This window comes from Diaphorina citri, unplaced genomic scaffold (assembly GCF_000475195.1).
Source record: "Diaphorina citri unplaced genomic scaffold, Diaci psyllid genome assembly version 1.1 scaffold2480, whole genome shotgun sequence".
In the NCBI taxonomy this organism is placed as follows: Eukaryota; Metazoa; Arthropoda; class Insecta; order Hemiptera; family Psyllidae; genus Diaphorina; species Diaphorina citri.
Window position 1 is genome coordinate 39,997 of NW_007379901.1, and position 16,490 is coordinate 56,486.

General features: G+C 41.7%; 3 protein-coding genes across 3 annotated transcripts in view; all 3 read left to right on the top strand.

Annotated features, from left to right (window-relative positions):
- The window catches only part of LOC103519010 (glycoprotein 3-alpha-L-fucosyltransferase A-like), a 32,293-nt gene extending 32,011 nt beyond the window's left edge, over window positions 1-282 (top strand). The window contains exon 9 of the mRNA XM_026830644.1: window positions 200-282. Coding sequence (XP_026686445.1) covers window positions 200-282 — 83 coding nt within the window. The remainder of the gene's footprint in view (window positions 1-199) is intronic.
- Window positions 283-1,181: 899 nt separating this feature from the next.
- On the top strand, window positions 1,182-6,728 carry LOC113471469. Its single transcript, XM_026830645.1, has 4 exons — window positions 1,182-1,223; window positions 2,000-2,134; window positions 5,861-6,057; window positions 6,704-6,728. The coding sequence occupies exons 1-4, from the start codon at window positions 1,182-1,184 to the stop codon at window positions 6,726-6,728; spliced, it is 399 nt and encodes a 132-aa protein (XP_026686446.1).
- A 4,141-nt stretch (window positions 6,729-10,869) lies between these two features.
- LOC103519006 (alpha-(1,6)-fucosyltransferase-like) lies at window positions 10,870-13,668 on the top strand. The gene is made up of 6 exons (XM_026830646.1): window positions 10,870-11,072; window positions 11,494-11,573; window positions 11,990-12,164; window positions 12,787-12,830; window positions 12,979-13,100; window positions 13,435-13,668. The coding sequence occupies exons 1-6, from the start codon at window positions 10,870-10,872 to the stop codon at window positions 13,651-13,653; spliced, it is 843 nt and encodes a 280-aa protein (XP_026686447.1). The 3' UTR covers window positions 13,654-13,668.
- The last annotated feature ends 2,822 nt before the right edge of the window (window positions 13,669-16,490 follow it).

Here is a 16,490-nt window from a genome sequence, read left to right on the forward strand (position 1 = left end):
TAGGCTTAGGGGTAGGGGAAAACCCCCCTAAGGGATTTTTTTTTTTTTTTTTTTTTTACAAAGGTACTTTTATTTTATTCACATTACATAACATTCATATTACAAAGATAGCAAGGAAAAGTAGCTGTAGGAATAGCCCTTTCAGATTCAATCTGGTGTTGGGCTGGATTAAGCTTGTACGAATCTTTCCTCGTTACAGGCACGCGGTTCTGCCGATCGTCATGGGCGCCTCCAAAGCCGCCTACCTTCGCGCGGCGCCCCATCACTCTTTCCTCCACGTGAACGATTTCGAATCCCCACGAGAACTAGCGCGCTACCTTCACGTCCTCGACAAAAACGATAAGTTGTACAACTCTTACTTCGCGTGGAAGGGCACCGGTGAGTTCGTCAACACGTTCTTCTGGTGCCGACTGTGCACGATGTTGCACGACGCGGACTCGGGGATGTCCGGTCGGTATCCCGACATCAACCGATGGTGGAAGAGCGAGGGTGTATGCGATGGTATATAGGGAGGGAGGCGGAATGCGTGAAATATCGGTACGGAGTTGGTGTTGTCGCAGTCTGTCCAGACCTTCCAACCATCCTGGACCCAACAGCCTTGTGGACCAACCCTGTAGAGGTGGCGCAGCTCCTGGGCTTAAAGACGCAGAAGTAGTCGACATCGTTAACAACAACATGATGGTACCACACGTGGCCGACGGTTGAAGGATGCATTGGCCCTATCCTGGTTACGTTGTATGCCATTCACGCCCAGACGGTCTGGCAGACCTCAGTCGGAGCGTGTGTGCCGGAAAAAGGTCTGTCACATTCCTTCAGGCACACTCCATTTGTCAAGGGTCTAGGCATTGCCTTGCCCTTGGGATCAATTTAATTTGAATTTTGGCGCCAAAGGGGGACGGGTATGGGGGTACAGTGGAAAAAATTCAGCCCAAAAAAGACTTTTGCCATTTTAGGGGCCAAACCTCACATTCTTTTCGCTATCAAGTCAGATGACAGGGCCCAGGGTTTATCTGTGTAGGATAAAGTTCGCTCCGAGTGGGAATCGAACCCGTGACCTAACGCTTACATTAAAGCAGATGCGTTACTCTCCAAGCTGACTAGACTGGCTCCATGACCTTCCTTATCTGAAGTGCTGAATCAGTGTTTTTCTCATATCTTAGGTACGCCCTTACATTCTCGTCATGCCCAATTCCCTGCCCACTTTCCTGCTCATTGCCACAGAAGTGAGCTGAATGTAAACGAGGCATAAGGGCAAGCTAGATCCTTGATAAATGGCGTGTGCCTGAAGGCATGTGGTGTGTTCCTCTCGACCCATAAATAGTTAGGTAAGGAATAATTGTCTTCTGTGTTCTTGTCATAACTCGACAAAACCGTGAAAATTGCACCACTCGAGTGGACGAAAAGTAAACTGAGGAATTTTATGGGGGGGAAACCCGATTTTACGGGTTTATAGGCTATGGGGCACTTTTAAAGCGGCTTTCACACTGAGGTAACACGTCGCAAGTAGCAAGTCGCAAGATGCTACGTAGCATGCATCTTCAAAGACCAGACCATTATTTCAAATGAAACCTTCCTCACTCATGAACCCACGCCCTCCTGTTTACCAGGCGAGCGCCTTGACCACTACACCGCCGAGGCAGGTATGTTAGAGGCAGACGTTTAACTCTGTTAATAGGAAAAAAGATGTTTGATAGAGGGAACTTGAATGTTCTGAAAGAATAGGCAGGTAGAAGAAAGACAGGATAGGCGAAAGCCAGCCATGGCGAGAACATACCTTATCCGTTCAGGATAAAATCCGCACCGAGAATCGAACTCGCGGCCTAGCGCTAGAATAGATCAGTTGTACTCACTTGGGTGATGTTTCAAAGTCATAGAGCAGGAAAATTGAAGACCAACGGAATTTTGCTTTTTTTTCTACGAATTCTAGATCCCAAGATAAATCGATTAGAAAAATGCCGGTAAATCGTGAACTTTGACGTCACGACATACGCTCCCGTAGGCCGATAATCCCAGTGTCCAGTTGGCGGCCATTTTGACGGCCATTATTGTCGGCGCCTACACATCAGTGGCGGCCCTTAGTTTGGAACCCAGGAGCTGGTTCACTTCTTATCCGCAGGGTGGATCATCAATTGGCGTAAGTGTAATGGTCGGGACTACAATAGGTACGAATAATTTGGTTTAAGTTGAACTGATTTCTGATTGGTAGAATTTTGTACCCAAATTTTAAATCAATTAACCAATGAGATTGCTTTATCCTATGAATTCAATATTACGGGAGCGAACATAGAAGAATAATAGAAACTAATAGACATTTTAGATGGGCGTGCCATGCAGGAAAATAAATGAGCCCCTGATGAAGAGCCGTATTCAGAACTTTGTAGAGCCCCCTCTAAATACTGCGCTCCTAAATACTGCTCTACCCTAATGGGCTCCGCTGTTTTATTTTCGACCATCAAAAAAGATGATAAAAGTCTCATCCGTAGTGACTGTGCACATTGCATAGTTCAACAGGCGTTCATAAAAATAACAGGCGGTCATAAAAAGCCCTTTTTTTGGAACTAATAGGTAACTGTTGAGGTATCATCCCGAGAAAGCAGAGAGAGAAGGAAGACGGAATAGGAGAGAGACAGCCGTTCCGAGAACGTACCTTATCCGTTCAGGATAAAATCCAGTAGGGAATCAAACCCGCGACCTAGCGCTTATAACTTATTAGACAGACGAGCTTCCTTCCAGGCTAACTAGGCTGGCTGTTCTACAGTTCCCTTATTCTGTCTTGGGTTTTATTACATTCCCAGCAGTACCTACCGAGGAGTCCTTATCTTCCCAATACACACGGGCGGAGAGAATAGGACTAACCAAGACTGGAGCGTGCTCCAAGTACTATCCCAACTGTGCGCCCAGTAAAAATCACTTATTTTTGCTCTACCTTAATGGGCTCCGCTGTTTTATTTTGGACCAGGGTTGTCCAACCTTTGTGCACCCGAGGGCCACAAGAGACCAAGGTAGAGAGTTGGTGGGCCGCAAAGAAGAGACACATCCGAAAGATAGTTTCTTAATTGGTTTTTCACATGCTTCATAGTCGAAAAAGCACTTTCGCACATGTATGAACTACAAAACTTTGATGTAATCTTCAGTCCTAAAGTTCGCGGGCTTTCGCGGGCCGCATGCAGCCCTCGGGCCGCGGGTTGGACAACCCTGTTTTGGACCATCAAAAAAGATGATAAAAGTCTCATCCGTAGTGACTGTGCACATTGCATAGTTCAACAAGCGTTCATAAAAATAACAGGCGTTCATAAAAATAACAGGCGGTCATAAAAAGCCCTTTTTTGGAGCTAGGTAACTGTTGAGGTATCATCCCGAGAAAGCAGAGAGAGAAGGAAGACGGGATAGGAGAGAGACAGCCGTTCCGAGAATGCACCTTATCCGTTCAGGATAAAATCCAGTAGGGAATCAAACCCGCGACCTAGCGCTTAAAAGTTATTAGACAGACGAGCTCCCTTCCAGGCTAACTAGGCTGGCTGTTCCACAGTTCCCTTATTCTGTCTTGGGTTTTATTACATTCCCAGCAGTACCTATACCGAGGAATCCATTATCTTCCCAATATACACGGGCGGAGAGAATAGGACAAAGCAAGACTGGAGCATGCTCCAAGTACAACTATCCCAACTGTGCATGTTATGTAGAATAAAATAAAAGTACCTTTGTAAAAAAAAAAAAAAAGAAAAAATCCCTTAGGGGTGTTTTCCCCTACACCTAAGCCTAACTATCAGGTTTATGCCAGCCATTAGTTAAACTGCAACGAGGAGAACTGAGAGGATCAAGTCGAAACAGTTCATTAGACGAGACGAGACTAATAACCGCATAGAATTACCCGTTTGAGTGTACTTTACGCCAAGTTTTGAACCACTGAGCTGATCTGGTCAAAGTGAAATAAGTTTATCATATGAAAGATTTCACCAATGACTTAACGGGAAACTTCACTAATGAGAAAATTTTCAATCATCCGAAAAGGAGTTTTTAGTGACCCAAAAAGTAGTTTTTAGTGACCCAAAAATGAGGAGTTTTTAGAAACTCCTGTTTGGATTATTAAAGGCTCCTTTTTGGATCATTTAAAATTCCAACATTAGTGAAATCTCTCATTAAATCATTGGTGAAATCCACCAATATAGTCTGTCGCAAGACCATAGAACTATAGATTCTTACTATCTAGGACATCTAGGTATTATTACTTCATTAATGAGCTAGAATCATGAGCATAGTTTTTTTTTTTGTTTTAATATGTCATATTTTGAGTTCTGAGCTTGAATTAATAATGAATATTAGGTGTATATAACATTTAATTTTGTGTTGACGCACCACAATAAATTAAAATATATAAAAATAATAATAATAAAATAATATGAAAGTATTTTTTTGCAAAAAAAAAAAAAAAAAAAAAAAAATCTTCCCCCAGACCCATTGTAGGTACTGTACCCAGATATACCTATAGTGTGTCCAGATCAATGTGGCAGCAAAAAAATAGGATAGGCATTGTTGCCAAATATGTCACATGTGCAATGGTAGAGAATCTTTAAAAGGGGAAGGTATGTTGCACAGTGTTTCCTCCGACAGTGAAACAAAGTCAGGTAAGGCGATATCCACCTTACCTGTTCTGGAATCCAACCTCTGAACTTAGAGCTACCTCTGCATTTTAAAAGAGAGAGTTTATCAAAAATAGACCTTTACCTCAATTGCAACCATGTAAGGATTTCCTACAATCTGATTGGTTCCTTCATTTTGGGTTGATGACTCATTGCTGTCACATTGATCTGGATGAACTATACACTGTTTGTACTATACACTGTTTTTTATTCGAGTTTTTGTTCTCAGACCGTGCTCGGGCACTATCCCCAACAGTCTCCCAGAAGGCTCAAAGGTTAATACCTATTGTGACAAGAACCTATGGACCAGTAGGTCAGTAAACTGTGCTACTCTTTCAGAAGAGGAGCCTCTGTGAGATCTTCATAGGTCCAAGGGACCCAAAAACGTTCAGGACACGTTAAACATTATTAGCTAGGTATGTAGTTCATGCAGCCAACTAGAGAGCTTTTGTGTGTCAAGCTATCAAGTCACCCGTCTAACTAACCACGCCAGAAGTTACTTAACATCCGTGGGTAACTCAAAGTACCTACCTACCTACTCTTGTCCATGGAGTAGCAATCTACTTCATGGACATTGTAATACCAAGCCTCATTTACATTCAGCTCACTTCTGTGGCAATGAGCAGGAATTACAGTTATTTTTTTCGGAGTTTTGACCTCAGATTTGGATTTTTCCCAACTTTTACATAGGAATAGACCATTTATTTATAATTTTTACCCATTTGCAACTGCTCCAATCCCTCTAATCAAACCTAACTTGTTAACGCCTGATATCTGGTAAGATATGCAATATGCGTAGCACATTTCTAACGGTTTCTTTTTAAAAAGGAAAATGCCTACCTACACGTTATCACTTACGTTAGAAGGACGTGTAATATTTGGGATAGAAGATCAGGAGTACCACTCGTCTGGTGATGTCTTGAGAACTCGCAGATCGCTTTGAGGAGACAGTCCCGACCTCCCAGTCCAAATCTGAAAATACAATGAGTGAAAGAAGTGAGTTCCAAGAATTCGAAGATAATAATATTATTGTAGAAGATTGTGAAATACATATAGGTATGTAGATCAGATCAAAAATTGATCATATCTCAGGATCGGTTTAGATTTTCGCAAAATGCTTTCTTATTGCACACCTAGACCCATAAAAGGAATATTCCTACCAAATTTCAGCTTTAATCCCAACTGTGCGCCCAGTAAAAATCACTTATTTTCAATTCCAGCCATTCCTGGCGATTTCCTGGCCCATAGAGTTGACGGATGAACAGGAGATGTTGTTCTCGTACTACTTTGAGGCCAACTTCGGCCTGCCTACCAATGTGACCCAGTATTACGATAATTATACCGGGGACACCAGGAACACCCTGTCAGATGTCACCAGGACCCGGGTGTATGACCTGCTGGAGAACCGTCTGACCCGGTATGTAAGGGACATAAATAGGATAGGATAGGTTAGGATTTTTTTTAATTTATTCTTCAGAACAATTCAATCTCGAGCTCAATAAACTTTGAGCTGAACCCTCCTCGTCTAAAACTTTAGCAGAATTGAGCTCAAGTTTGTGTCGACTGAGGAGTGAACAGCTGAGGTGCTCAGGTCTATGGCAATTAATTCTTTCATAGATCGTCTTTCTTCTTTGTTATGCGTTGTTTTATTTTGCCCAATCTTTGACAGATTGGTTGTAAACATATCAAAAGTAGTCATCATGGAGTCTAAAACTGTTCAACAACGCGTTAGCATAGTAAAATTGACACATTATCACTTTTGCGCGAGCATTTTCCTAGACGTAATTGTGTCATTTTCCGTTTTGGTGACGAGAAATGGCCCCCATTTTCATGTGATTTGACCCCCCTAGACAGCTTTCTGTGGGGGTATCTAAACTCACAAGTTTACAAAAACAATCTGAATCTCACACACACTAAAGCATTGAAAGGTGAAATTGAACGTTGCATCAACGAGATACAGCCTGATTTCCTCAAATTTGTCATGGAAAATTTTGTCAAATGAGAATGTACCATCAAAGTCGAGGATGCTGTCGGTCTGATGATTGTTCCATCCAAAATTTCAGAATGTTTACTTCTCAAATCATCTAAGAAGTCTATTTTATTACACGGAGAACCATGCTTTATTAAACAATCAAATCTTGCGCTCTTATTGGAACACCCTTTATATGTAAAGCGTCGGTTTTGGTGAAGGCACTTGATAAAGTTTGCTAGCTTATAATCTTTGGTGACGCTGTATACTTTCTGTATCAGTGTTTTGTGTTGAACGTTGCATCAACGAGATACAGCCTGATTTCCTCAAATTTGTCATCGAAAATTTTGTCAAATGAGAATGTACCATCAAAGTCGAGGATGCTATCGGTCTGATTATTGTTCCATCCAAAATTTCAGAATGTTTACTTCTCAAATCATCTAAATTCTAAGAAGTCTATTTTATTACACGGAGAAGAGAACCATACTTTATTAAACAATCAAATCTTGCGCTCTTATTGGGACACCCTTTATTTTCAAAAGGCTTTTTAGTCCGTCCTTCCTGTATTATTACTAATAATAAAAGGTATAGTGGACGGACTATTGTATTCGCTTCGGTGTCGTCTGTCGGTCGGTCGGTCTGTCTGTCTGCCCCCATAGAAGGACTTATCCAAACCTGGTCGACCTATATATCAAATTAAAGGTCTTTTTACCAGGAACACGAAAGTGGTGGTGCAAATTTTGTCCAGAGAACCATAAAGCCAACAAACCAAAAAAACTGATACGGGCTGAAAAATTCTCGGAGGGACGGACCCTGCTTGTTTTGTGTTAAGATGAATCTGAATTTTATGGATTCATAATTAGAGTCGGACAAAAAAGTCTTATCTTAATTAGTTTTCTCTTACCTGGACTCGGTTGCTGGATCCTACAGGAAATAGAAGGCTCCGGTCCTGTGTTAGTATGACCGGCAGTACCAGTAAGATGGTACCAAGTGGTAGTCCGGATACTAGGTCCATCATCCGGACTCAAAACCGTACTGTCTCCGGACTCAAATCCAACCAAACATGGGTCGAATCTTGATCTTGTCAACCAACTTTTGGGTCACTTTAACTGAATCAATTGGCTTGAAACTTGGTTTACTTTTTATTATTATTATTTAAATATATATATTTTTGTAATTTTATTTTTACTTTTAATAGTCTAACATTACACCTTAAGGAACTATGCCCTTATTATGACGAATAACCAGACTAGGAAGGTACCTATACGTACCTATATTAGTTAAGATGAGATGGTATTTGGTGTACTCTTCAGAAGGTAAGTACCTATCTATTGACGGTTATAATTAGAAAAAGTAGGTACATATGTACATAAATACCGATTCTAAATACGGTTTGGATCCAGTTATACTAGGCTTATGTAAATATTAGGATTTGGGCCTTGTTCTTCCATTAGGTACATACATACTCTCGATTCCATTGTAAATTAGGTTCCTATAGCCATACTTAGGTACTGTGTAGTAGATATTCACAGGTCACGAGGGTCCTAAGGGCAGCCACTCACTATCAGGTAGACGAACACATACACTATCAGGTACACCTGCTCAGGTATACCTGACGAACACATACACTATCAGGTACACCTGATCAGGTATACCTGACGAACACATACACTGTCAGGTCTACCTGAAAATGCGTGGCTGAGCTTAGTTTTTTTGTCACCCTGTACTACATGTATACCTTCAAACTAGGATAAGTATATAAAGTACATAGTTCTAGCTCAGGTAGCTCAGGGACGATGATAAATTTCAGAAATGGACGGACCCAAATAGGACAGACGCAACTCGGATATCACAGTCGGGACTCAAGTCAGATCCCCCCACGTCCCCCAGATCACCCATCTGATGAGGGACATACCACGGGATGGGCATGCTACGACATAGAACACACGAGTCTAATGTAGCAGTTAGAATAGAATAGAATATACCTTGTTTATCCTGCCCGAATAGGACTGAAAAGTTCCTTTACGCCAGCAGTCTAAACAAGGTCTCGTATATTTGATGGGATAAAGAATCCTACATGTATCAGAACAATTCAGTAAAAAGACCTTGCTAAACTTGAAAAAAAAAAAGTAAATTAATATAAATCAAGTCAGATCCCCCCCACGTCCCACAGATCACCCATCTGATGGGGGACATACCACGTACCACGGGATGGGCATGCTACGACATAGAACACACGAGTCTAATGTAGCAGTTAGAATAGAATATACCTTGTTTATCCTGCCCGAATAGGACTGAAAATTTCCTTTACCCCAGCAGTCTAAACAAGGTCTGGTATATTTGATGGGATAAAGAAAATAGGTGGTAGTAGAAAATGACAATAAAATACAACTGGTAATGATATGTAGTAGTAGAGACATTGTGATAGTATAATATAAATGTAAATTAATAGGTGGTAGTAGAAAATGACAATAAAATACAACTGGTAATGATATGTAGTAGTAGAGACATTGTGATAAGGAAGATAGTTATAATTGTGATAAGGAAGGTAGATAAGGAAGGAACAGTTGTTTCATTTTACTACCCAACAATATTAAAACGGCGTTGAACACTTTTTTTAAGTGTCTCTTTTTCTTTACAATTTTTAAGGCTGAGACCCTGAAGTCCCCCAACCTGAATAAAAATCCACACCGACACTGACCGACAGATTTAATCATTTTATTTTTATCTGCTCATAAGGAAGATAGTTATAATTGTGATAAGGAAGGTAGATAAGGAAGGAACAGTTGTTTCATTTTACTACCCAACAATATTAAAACGGCGGTGAACACTTTTTTAAGTGTCTCTTTTTCTTTACAATTTTTAAGGCTGAGACCCTGAAGTCCCTCAACCTGAATAAAAATCCACACCGACAGATTTAATCATTTTATTTTTATCTGCTCCCCAACAATATTAAAACGGCGGTGAACACTTTTTTAAGTGTCTCTTTTTCTTTACAATTTTTAAGGCTGAGACCCTGAAGTCCCTCAATGTGAATAAAAATCCACACCGACAGATTTAATCATTTTATTTTTATCTGTTCAAAATATGGGGAGTAATCGTGCATTTTTCCGGTGACCAACACTTGGGTAAATATAATTCAAACTATAATCGCATCCCATACTGGGGGAATAATAGACCTTACCTGGTAAGTGGAACCTATGCAACTATTCACGTAAATTCAGTCATTTAGTTTACCGCATTTGTTCTAGAAGTCTAGAGGTTCGTATTTCAGCAGTACCGGCAGTACGTACTAAAGATCTAAAGACGCGCCGCGTTTTTGGCTTTTCCCGTAGTCGCGTCGCCCCAACTCAAAATTTCGCGCCTTTTACATCGTGACGCTTCAGAAGTGTGTTTTTTTTTTCTATAATCGCATCCCATACTGGGGGAATAATAGACCTTACCTGGTAAGTGGAACCTATGCAACTATTCACGTAAATTCAGTCATTTAGTCTACCGCATTTGTTCTAGAAGTTTAGAGGTTCGTATTTCAGCAGTACCGGCAGTACGTACTAAAGATCTAAAGACGCGCCGCGTTTTTGGCTTTTCCCGTAGTCGCGTCGCCCCAAGTCAAGATTTCGCGCCGTTTACACGTATTTCAGCAGTACCGGCAGTACGTACTAAAGATCTAAAGACGCGCCGCGTTTTTGGCTTTTCCCGTAGTCGCGTCGCCCCAAGTCGAGATTTCGCGCCTTTTACATCGTGACATTCGTGACGCGACGCTTCAGAAGTGTGTTTTTTTGGTAAAGGACCAATTTGTAAAGACATTTCAATTTCAAACTAGTTAGTTGTCCTCAGATCTGTTTGTATTGTGGTTTGTTCTCACCCCTTTTTATCGATAGGGTATAACCGCAGGTTCCAAGGGTAGTGTGCTAGCCCGAATTGTAGTGTCCTCTATAGTCTATACCCCTTCAAATACTTCCCCACCCGATCAAAGTGACCTTGAGATGTTGTCCTTGAGATGACCTCTATCCAGTATGAAGGTCATTTGGCGCGGATCCATTTGGTGTAGAGTCTTAGCCATCCTATCCTTTGTATGGTTGCTGTACGTCCTGGTACTCCTAGGGTTACCCCGTTTGGAGCAAGGTGTCTTAGCCATCCTATCCTTTGTATGGTTGCTGTACGTCCTGGTACTCCTAGGGTTAGCCCGTTTGGAGCAAGGCGTCAAGGATGTTGCCATAGGCCAAATGATGAAGGATATCGAACATCTCAAGATCGAGAATGCCGGACTTCAGGAGAAGATCAAAGAACGTCTTAGCCATCCTATCCTTTGTATGGTTGCTGTACGTCCTGGTACTCCTAGGGTTAGCCCGTTTGGAGCAAGGCGTCAAGGATGTTGTCATAGGCCAAATGATGAAGGATATCGAACATCTCAAGATCGAGAATGCCGGACTTCAGGAGAAGATCAAAGAATGCAACTCGGTGTAAGTGTCACCTACGTGATAACAGCTGATAAATGATTAATCTGGCGACTCATGCTCAGACCGTGGAACGTGTACGGCGCAAACATTTTCTCACTTCAGTTTTCGGAGTGTCTGAGGAACCTAGAAGTAGGAAGTTTCTTCCGCCAAACACATTCCGACGTTCTGACAGACCTAAGTCTCACAGACAATGTGAGTCTGAGCATTAGGACCGCTAAAATTTATTTTCCCAGTAAGTGACCCGATATAGGCCATTTCTAACAGAGATATGAGTCAAAAACGGATTTACAATTTACATCCTCAACAATTTTAAAACATCCTCAACAATTTTACACTTCAAGGAGTGTATTTCTTAATTTTTTTCTAAATGACCAAGTTGTGGACAGTATATTAAAAAAAAAAATATCTCTGCATACATTTACAGAAATAAGAAGCTGAAAAGAAAGCAATATTTATCAACTACCGCAGAAAATCATCAGAGTGTATTAGATTTGCCAAATAAAGGTAAGTATGTAGCTACGTATAATAAAAGTTATTAAAACCAACCTCAGTGGTGTAGTGATTAGCGCCGTGGACTTCGGATCTGGAGGTTGGTGGTTCGAGTCCTAGTCAAGTCATAAAATTTAGCGTAGTACATTAAGCAGGGAACGACATTTGTGACAAGCATTAATGCTCATCACAATTAAAATAATAAAAGTTATTTAAAAGTGTGTCTTAATTATTGCGTGAATTATCCAGTATGAACTTTTTCAAGTCAACTTTGTAAATTAACCCCATACCCGGTGAATTAATCATGGGCATGATACACCCTAGGAATGTATCACACATAGGTGACTCAAAACCCATCGTGTATGGCCAAATGAAACATTCAGAAGACATGAAGTTCGAAGTTCAATTGACCCCGTTATATTTGTCCTCAGGCGGCCCAAACATCCAGTACGAACTAGCACGCAAGAGAGTGTCAAAGGATGTGCAAGAACTATGGTACTACGTCAGTTCGGAGCTGACCCAATTCAGAACAGAATTGGTGAATAAGACGCCACAGTTAGCTGGTAAATTGGACCGAATCATAGCTGAAACTGCCGAGCACAAAAGGTAAGTAAATTGTTGTTGATCTTGTTGTTGTTTTGAGCGGCTTTAGCTTTCGCCAAATGGCAATAGCAGAATAAAGATGTCTTTTTGTATCTGCTATACACCGGGGTGATGGTCTCTATCTCTAGCCATGTTAAAGTGGCTGGCTCGTCCTGAACCGCAGTCAACCATCGTGAGGACTTGTGCTTGGTCTTTAAAAACAGAGAGAACCCTTTGAAACTGCCAGCTCGCTAGGCTGGTTAGGGTTAGCTTTCCTCCAAACCGTTTATAGTCCCACAGCCAGACGCTAGTCTACTCTCTGTTTAACGTCCCCTAGCCAGACATGTTGTTGTTATTTCTTATTTATAGTTTTACGTCACTGGTATAAGGTTTTTTTTTCAATGACGGGGGTTTTACCCTCCATTTGGCCCCTTGACTTGGAGCCACATTAAACTCACTCAACGTGAGGGGGCTGAAAGTCAGCAGGATCCAGTTGTCCAGATGGTCACCCATCCGGATATGAACCACGCGGAACGTTGATTAACTTCAGTGATCCATTGGCAACTGGTGCATTCATTGTACTATCACCCCTAGCTATAGCAATGAGATATGCCTAGATACCTATCCTTATAACTCCTGTTTTCAGATCTCTACTTCATGTCCTGGGCATGTTGAAAGCCAGAGATTCATTTGATGAATGGAGATTGCCCCTGTTTTCAGATCTCTACTCCATGTCCTGGGCATTTTGAAAGCCAGAGATTCTTTTGATGAATGGAGATTGCCCCTGTTTTCAGATCTCTACTTCATGTGTTAGATACACTAAAAGCCAGAGATTCATTTGATGATTGGAGGTTGAAGGAATCTTTGGATCTCAGTGACCTTGTACAACGACGACTCGAATATCTACAAAACCCTCCCGACTGTCGAACTGCCAGGAAATTGGTGTGCGAGCTAAACAAAGTAAGTATAAGCAAAATAAACAACAGAAACAACACAACACAGACAAAATAAACAAAGGAAGTTGAGTTAGTTCTGAGTTAACGATGAGCAAAAGGTCCCAGGCTTGATTTTCAGAGTCAATAAAAAAAATTGCTCTCTTGTTTCAATTGCAAATATCCCCGATTGTTTTCTGGTGTTCTCTTGTTGACCAAGTATACGGACTACTCGTGACCTCTGGATGCATCCTGCTGAGGTGGCAGAGTTCCTTAGCCTTGGGGAGGAGTGAGCATTATTGCAGAAGTTAACAACAACTACTCAGCTATTTCACTCACAACTTTCCGTGTTTCTTTCACAGGGCTGTGGTTACGGGTGTCAGTTGCACCATGTGGTCTACTGTTTCATCGTAGCCTACGCCACTCGGAGAACCCTCATCCTGGACTCCAAAGAATGGAGCTACTCACGGGGAGGCTGGGAAGAGGTGTTCCAGCCTGTCAGCAAAACATGCACTTCACCTGAGGGAGTGTCGAATTCCGGTTGGCCAGGTAAGGGAGTGTGGTTGTTGTTATTGAAATGAAAAGACAAGAGAAATAATATGTAGGTATGTAGGGACAAGAATTTGACATGGTCAGTTGAACAGTTTAGTCAGAGTGAAATATTAGGACTGGCCGTAGAAGGAAAATCAGGACCATTCTACTAGCCGTAGAAGAAAATCGGTAGACGACTTGAAGATTACAACCGTTATTTCGGCTTTAGTAAGTAAGTAAGTAAGCTATAGCCGATTAGCCGAAAGGTGAAGATAAAATAGAGAGGTAAGGGAATGGACAGACTTGGTATTTTCTAACGCTGCCCTCTGCGCTGAGCTGGAAACCTGCAGGGCGGTAGTCTCACCATCTCACCCACCTCTAGAAAGCAAAGAAATGTGTTATGTCAAACATTGGATACTTACAAGTCTTTTTATAATCCCGACTTGGAGTTTCGTCGACAGAGGGAACTGTAACTGCTATGGTCTTATCGTCCCGAAATCGAAGAGAGAAGGAAGACAGGATAGGAGAAAGCCAGCCGTTCCGAGAACGAACATTATTCCATCAGGATAAAATCCGCCCCGGGCGGGAATCGAACCCGCGGCCTAGCGCTCACAAGGCAGACGCATTACCAACTAAGCTAACTAGGCCGTTCCTTGAACGAGGGTCCAAACAATGATGTAACGGGGAGGGGGAGGGTGGATGCTCCTCTAAATACGGCCCTGGTCTTCAGTTTCAGGGGTTTTATCCGCCATTCGGAGACAAACTACCCGCCTCCTCACAAGCTCATACAGCCTGAGTGGGCCGGGGAACACCCTTAGCGCGCCAATACAGTCATGACATCGGGAACATCCCTACTTATACCTACTAACACGCGATTACCCAGATGTTCACATTGGTCACCAGTCCGGGCACTAACCACGCTCAACGTTGCAATAATGAAGCGGAAAATGCAATCATTGCCTTCTATAGTTCATCCAGATCAATGTGGAACCCAAAATGAAGGAACCAATCAGATTGCAGGAAATCCTTACATTGTTGCAATTGAGGTAAAGGTCTATTTTTGATACACTCTCTCTTTTAAAATGCAGAGATAGCTCTAAGTTCAGAGGTTGGATTCCAAGAACAGGTAAGGTGGATATCGCCTTACCTGACTTTGTTTCACTGTCGGAGGAAGGACTGTGCAATATACCTTCCCCTGACATGTTTGGCAACAATGCCTATTTTTTTTGCTGTAACATTGATCTGGACACACTATAGGTGTTTTGCCCTTGAATCAGTTGATTGAGTTCAAGAAGTCAATCTGATATCAGATGAATTCATTAACGATTGATAAGTTACCGGATTTAGCTGCTAGGAAAAACATCTGCTGACCTAATGAATAATCAAATAACTACCTAGCTATTATCACCATAGTATTAAAACATAATCCATTAAGCATGATTTTTTCCTGCATGATAATAATAATAATAATAGTTCTTATTTATACTGCTCGCATAGGACTGAAAAGTCCCTTTACTCCAGCAGTAGGCTACTACTATTATTGTGGTCAAATTCACAAATTATATTGAGGATAAAATTCCATACCTCGGCTGGGATTGAACCCACGCCCTCCTGTTTAACAAGCGAGCGTCTTGACCACTACACCACCGAGGTAGGTTGTAGACCGAACACCGAAAGTAGACCCACTTAAAGGAAGATCGGAACCTACCTACCCAAGTAGGTATCTAATTTTACATCAGGTGACATAAGAACCCATCTATTATGTAGGTAGGTACCTGATGTACCAGGTATGTACCTACATAATATGTATAATCAAATTTCATTCAGAAATTGTCACGCTTCTTACACAAGAGAGGATTCAAATTACCGTGGACAAAGAGATATCCAAAACGAATCACCATCAGTTACTCGTGCCAGCCAAGTTAGCTTGAAAGGAGGCGCGCCTACCTTGTAAACGCTAGGTCGCGGGTTCGTTGCTCGATAAGGGCGAATTTCATACTGAACAGATGATGTTCGTGCTTGCATGGCTGGCTTTCTCCTATCGTTCTCTCTTCGATTTCAGGACGATAAGAAATATGTTGTACCTTTTGTTATATCAAACCTAAATAAAAAAAAAAAAAATCCCCAAAGGAAATTGAGTTAAAACTCTGTGCTTTGAGTTCATTGTAAATGTAAGTAGAGCTTCAAGCACTATGTAGATGTAAATGCAGTTTCTTTGTGTTATTATGTCACAACTTTAGTGCTCACTGCAGCATTGTAGGTAGGATTTTCCCGATATCTCAATAATCCTAAAATTCAATGTTTACCTACCATGCTGGCACCGGTCGCTATGCGCATTTATATGTCATAGCTACTCATTTTCCTCACGAGGCTGAGTGGGCCCCGCAACAGCCAGTCACGGAATCAATCATTTGGATGATACAAATTTCTTGACCCCGCCGGGAATCGAACCCGGGTTCGATTGCAGTACTCGACTTTCTCATTATGTAAATGTAAATGCAGTTTCATTGTGTTATTATGTCACAACTTTGGTACCCACTGCAGCATTATAGGATTTTCCCACTATCTCAATAATCCTAAAATCCAATGTTTACCTACCATGCTGGCACCGGTCGCTATGCGCATTTATATGTCATAGCTACTCATTTTCCTCACGAGGCTGAGTGGGCCCCGCAACAGCCAGTCACGGAATCAATCATTTGCATGATACAAATTTCTTGACCCCGCCGGGAATCGAACCCGGGTCTATTAGAAGCAGACTATATCTATGTACATAGGTAATTATATACCTAGATAAGAACATACACAGATTGATATGGATATCGCACATGTGTATATGGACTTGTCTGAGGATGACCATGAGTCAGGAATTCAGTGATGTCCAACC